The sequence below is a fragment of the Alligator sinensis genome, unplaced genomic scaffold (assembly GCF_000455745.1).
Source record: "Alligator sinensis unplaced genomic scaffold, ASM45574v1 scaffold1376_1, whole genome shotgun sequence".
Classification (NCBI taxonomy): domain Eukaryota; kingdom Metazoa; phylum Chordata; order Crocodylia; family Alligatoridae; genus Alligator; species Alligator sinensis.
Window position 1 is genome coordinate 65,574 of NW_005843543.1, and position 5,699 is coordinate 71,272.

The 5,699-nt window shown below is 48.6% G+C and overlaps 1 protein-coding gene across 5 annotated transcripts in view; it reads right to left on the reverse strand.

Moving 5' to 3' along the window:
* HDHD2 (haloacid dehalogenase like hydrolase domain containing 2) overlaps positions 1–5,485 on the reverse strand; it is a 21,369-nt gene extending 15,884 nt beyond the window's left edge. For 3 of the 5 annotated variants that reach the window (XR_003092370.1, XR_003092369.1, XM_025195516.1), the window contains exons 1-2: positions 4,403–4,579; positions 314–415 (exon numbers count right to left, since the gene is read on the reverse strand). Coding sequence is in view for 3 of the 5 variants with exons in the window: in XM_025195516.1 (XP_025051301.1) it covers positions 314–415; positions 4,403–4,419 (119 nt within the window). In the remaining 2 variants the exon portion in view is untranslated. Of the gene's footprint in view, positions 1–313; positions 416–3,163; positions 3,181–4,402; positions 4,580–5,427 lie in introns of those variants that run through there. The other 2 variants (XM_025195517.1, XM_014527472.2) reach the window with 2 other exon arrangements.
* Between the last annotated feature and the right edge of the window lie 214 nt (positions 5,486–5,699).

Consider the following 5,699-nt stretch of genomic DNA (forward strand, 5'->3'; position numbering starts at 1 on the left):
AAAGAGTGAAACAAAATGAAAAAAAATAAGCTGAAAGGCTAAATTAGATGAGTCCTCCTATAAACTACAGTTCCCAATGGATCAAACTCCTCCCAGTCACTCCCAACTTATACTACTGAAACTCCAGTAGCTTTAGTGAAGTTAGCATGGAGTCAGAGCAGCATAAATGAAAGAGGAAAACAGCCACATATGTACGTTCGCTTACGTTTTATATCTTCAGGATGCCCATTCAGCTCTCAAGCTCTCTCTGTAAAAACAGCACATAGACTTGTCTTTGTCTAAGGGAGGAACTAGGAAGGGGGGTGTCACTTGCCTTTTAAGAGCTTCCTGTGCACCCGGCACAGCCGAGTCTTCAATGTGAAGTGTGCCACTGAGATCCACCAAGACGGCTTTCAGCACACGCCGAGCTGCCATCCTTCCCCCCAACCCAAAAATAAAAACAAGCAAAAAAAAACTGATTAGAAGACAATGGACAATAAAAGTGAGGAACTCAGTTAAGCGTCTCATTCGTGCCAACCGCGGTATTACTCAGAACATTACTCGCAACATGAAATGGGCCCCTTTAGACAGGGAAATAAAAGGCAGTGTTAAAAAAATGCATAATTGATAGGGTGGTATTTTCTCATAGACTCTATATATGGAAATCAGGTGATATTTGTTTTTTAAGTGTTTCTACCCGAGTGCGTCTAAATATTCTGTGAACAACTGAGACCACAGGGAAAGGGATTTCTGGGTATGGTATTGTTGGTTGGGGGTCTCACATTGCTCATTTCCGAAGTGTCACTGACTTCAGTAACTCCACTCAAGTGAAAATAAATAGGATGAAGGGGTGATGGAGCACTTGGAGCTCTAGAGTCCCAAATGCTTTACAAAAGTGGGAAGGAAAAACAGGCACAGATTGGTTAAGGGATTTGTCTAAGATCACATAGCCAGTGACAGAGCCAGCAACAAAACCCATGTCACCTCATTCCCAGGGCAACTTGCAGAGCCAAGACCAGCAGGGCTGGAGCCTGAGAGAGCAGACTAAGGTGACCGCTGGTCTTGTTTTATACCAGACCATCCTGTTTTTAAATGAAAAACGGACTGCAAAAAATCCTGTTTCTCAGTTCATTGGTGGAAATACATGTCAATCATTTGTCCTCACAATTCTATTGGCTGTGCCTAGAGGTAGGGTGGTGCAAAGCCAGGAGGAGCAGGATTCTGGGCCATGCAAGAGCTTTTTGTGGTGGCCCCACCCCTTGCCGCTGACTGGCAAAGGGGCCCAGTGGCCCCACTTCTTGCTGCTGATTGGCTGAGGTGATGATCCCCCCCCCACCCTTCATCACTGATTGGCCAAGGGGGCCAGTGGTCCTGCCCCTCGCCAAGGGGATGCCCTGTACACTGGGGATGCATCAGTGGCCACCCTAGAGCGGACACAGTTCGTACCTTGGCCGAGCAATGTGCTAAGATGAACAGTAAGATCTGCGCATGCTCAACAGGCTAGAGTGGGGGTCCGTAACCGTTTTTTGGAGTGGTTGGACAAAAACCACAGCAGTGTCTGAGATGGACCACGCTTCTAACCTGCCCACCACCACTTCTTCCTGCTGCCAATTGCTGGGCTTTGCAGGCTGGATGAAATTGCTTAGTGGGCTGGATATGGCCTTTCAGCCACAGGTTGCTGACCCCTTCACTAGAGGATTTGACCCTCATTCTGAAGGCACAACAGATTTCTGTGCCGAATACTCAGTTCAAAACGGAAAGTTGCCATCAAAAGCTACATAGACGGGTTGAGGAAAAGCACAAGGGTCCTGTTGTTCAGGCCCAGGTGTAAGTCACTTTGGACACCTGAAGGTCTAGAAACCAGCCCCGCTTGCTGATGTAACTGGAATTTATTTCTCTTTACAAACCACGCATCCTGCTCCTTGCATCAACGTGCAGAACTACTTGCTCACTGTTATCCAACAGGACCCTTTCTTTTTCTCCCCAATTTACCAGCCCATCAGAACTATACAGCCAGTCATCCTGAGACATTAATCAGCAGGTGGTGTCAAGCTGCTTTGCTCACAGTCACAGACAGTGAATAAGTAAGTGTATACTTTTGAAATTTTGCCTGGTACCAAGCATGACTGGGACATGCCCCAGCAAATTTCAATCTTTTATCAAATCTTTTTTTTTATCAGTGCAGATAAACCATAAACCTGATATCTAAGGTACAAGGCATATTCCACAAACAATTTTATGATCTGCCCAATTTTAGTAATACATAGCAGTAGCTGATATCAAAAAAGAAATCAACTTATCTTGCAGTGTGTCTGGTACTAAACCAAGGCTAAACATCAGTTATAAATAGCTGATAGCTGCACCCAGCAGAAATACTTAAGGCTCTTGGGCAATTTCACTATAAAAGAAGCCATTAGGTTCTCAAGACATCTTCCCAAGGTCAAAACCTCCAGCCTCGGAAAAGGCTGAATGCAGTGGAATCAGCATGACTCCACATAACCCTTCTGTCATAAAATTGACTTCCTGGAGGCTCTTCAGTCCTGACGCCAGGAGTAAGGGAGACAAAAAAGCAGGACAAATAGATCTGTGAGCATATGGGATCTTCTGGCCAAACCTCATGTCTTCATAGCACCCATACATACTGGGACAGGGGCTGATAGAGGGGCTCTCATACTGCTCCACCACCTAGTGAGTGAAACTCCTAACCCTCTCACCCCACGTCTCAGGTGACCCCATGGATGCAGCCCATTTCTTCAGGCTGGGCCCAGGCAACAGTCTTCTCCCATAGCAGAGAATTTGGTTACACATAGTCCCCCTTCTAATGCAGCCTAACTAAAATCCAATTGATGTGAAAATAAAATTCAAAATCTAATCAGTCCTACAGGACTTTGAAATCCAAGTGTGAGTGTTCATGTACATGTGCAGCAAGTGGTTTATGGTTTTGGACTGGAGAATAGCCCCCTGCACCAAGCAGGAAAGATAACTGGGGGTCAGGTGACCCCCGCAAGATGACTGTCTGCTCTTCCATCTGCAGTCGTGAAGCCCATAAACAGAGAAGTATTTTGGTCTTGATGCCTGTCACAAGACTGAGAGATGTTTTAGAGCCCTGAAAGGCTCCTGTGCCATTAGACATAAGGCCATCCTTTCCATCCCATGTTAGAGATGGTATCAGCACTTATATCACCTGCTAACGCCAAGCACCTGAAAACATAGAAATAGTATATTCAGTAAGTGCAACTAAAGCATTTTACCACTGCCTCTAAGCTCAGAGAGGTGGACAGGATTACATTAGTGCACATTCTCATTTCAGCCAGCAGTAAAAAATAGCTATGAAAACTTTATGAGCAGCTGCAATTTTTTGGTAGCACCCCTCACTCAACTCAATCTGCAGCTCTAACACATTAGGACTATCATTTTGGGGTGACCATCCTTTGTTGGCCAGCTAATAGTCCATATTGTGCATCAATATATTAGTAAAGATGCACTGTTCTCCTCCACTCCCCCACTTCTCAATAATGGTCACACAAGGGATCACACACTGAAGTGTACAGCTTAGTATTATAAATGAAAAAAATGGTTAAATTCTTTGTACTAGGGTGACCACTGCAAAAAACCCCAAACACCTTTTAATTTAATTTAATTTAAAGGATGATCCTTACTTGATGGCTTTTGTCCTGTTCATAACATCTGACAAAGTAGGCTGTTGCTTATGAAAGCTTATACATTTCTGAATGAGTTAGTTTATTGCCCTAAGTCACTCAGTTTAGGGAACACTTGGTTTCATACTTCAGTCATAAAAGAATCACAAAATCATAGAAAAATAGGGCTGGAAGGGATCACAAGGGATGATTAGTCCAATCCCCTGCTCCAGGCAGGATTATCCCTGTCTAACCCATCCCAGCCACGTGCTCGTCTAACCTGCTCTTAAAGACTTCCAAGACTGGAGTTTTCACCTCTCTAGGAAGCCTGTTCCAGCGCTTAGCTATTCCAGGAGTTCAAGTTCTTTCTACGTAATAGTAAAACCATCAAAAAGAAATACTGGAACAATTTATGAATATTCTGCAATTTTCATCAGCATCCAGTTACTGAAGTCTCACTTCCCGTCCCTCTGGAAATACGATATCCCCACACAAGACCCTGCACTCTGGCACAAATGTATCTTGTGCTAGTTATGATTCTATATCACGATTAAACATTGCGTGATTCGGTCTTTTACAACTGTATTTATGTCTCTCACCCGGGCTTGGCCTTTCTTTTGTTCGATCAGAAGGGAGCGCGGAGGTCATGAACTTACCTTGCACGGACAACAATGTCACAGTTGCAACAGATGGGGAAAAACGGGAAAAACGGTGGGTGAGTTTTGGGAAGGAAATAAGCTTGCAAGCTGCAGGGCGTGAGCCTTCTGCCTGACATTAGGAAATACCTTGCTCTGCTGTCCATGGTGGGACAATTTCACCTTGCTGTAATGCAGGACTCTAGTTTTGCTACAGCATCTGCTATGCACCAACCAAGCATCGTGCTACACCGTGCCAGGCACTGGGCAGATACACCGCGTGCAGTCTTGGGCCTGAAGAAGAGCACGGTTGATCACTGCCGCATGGGAGCACTTTCAGTGGCACCACAAAGTCTGCTAATGGCACGGGCACAGGCCACGCCACCACCGAGCGCCCGTGTAAAGAGCGCACCCATGGCAGCGCAGCACAGCACTGCACCGCACTTCGGGGCGTCCCCTCCACCAGCCACCTGGCAATATCAGCATGTCCATGGCAATACCGCACAGCATTGTGGGAACCGTCCCCTCCACAGGCCACATTGCTATGGCAATGCCACACGGCACTGTGGGAACCGTCCCCTCCACAGGTTGCACTGCCACGGGTATGCCCTTTGCAATACCGCACAGCATTGTGGGAACTGTCCCCTCCGCAGGTCATGCTGCCGCCTGAGCGTGCCCTTGGTGATGCTGCAAGGCATTGTGGGATACGTCCCCTCCACAAGTCATGCTGCCACCCTTGGTGATGCCGCACAGCACTGTGGGACACATCCCTTCCACAAGTCACATTGCCACGTGAGCATGCCCGTGGTGATGCCGCACAGCATTGTGGGACGTCCCCCTCCCCCACACCGGCAGGCTCCGCCCAGGGGCGGGGCCAAGGAGCGCCACACCCCTCGGTCCTCCACACATCAAACACTGAACGGGGGGCTGTCCCCGTCCCCTCCCCCCCCCGCCACGGAGATGGTATCGTCCTCTGGCCAGCCAGCCTATGGGGCCCCGGACCGCTCTACTCCGCTGAAGGCGGGCAGCGAGACATTGACCTTGATGGTTCCCCTGTCCCCCCCATTATCCCACACATGGTACGATCCACTCAGTGAAAGCGAGGGGGTTTGGGCAGGTCCATTCTCGGGAGAGGGGGGCGGCTTCTCAGGGCACCTCCAACCAACCCGACTCACCTGGCTCCAGTCAACCCCCGGCGGACAAGGGGCGGGGCGAGCACGCTGCACCCCCTCCCTCCCAGTGCGGGGTCCTCGGCGGCTTTATGAGTTGCCCCTTCAGGCGCCTGTTTTTTTTTCTCTCCGCAAGGAATAAACATTAGGAAAGCTGCTGTTCCCCAGCTGCAGGCGTCTGGCTCCCGCATGGTGCAGCTCCGGGGAAGGGGCTGGTATTTGCAGACAGGCACTTCTACGGCCAGCCCTGAGTCCAGGGCACGTGCAGGGCCCACAGA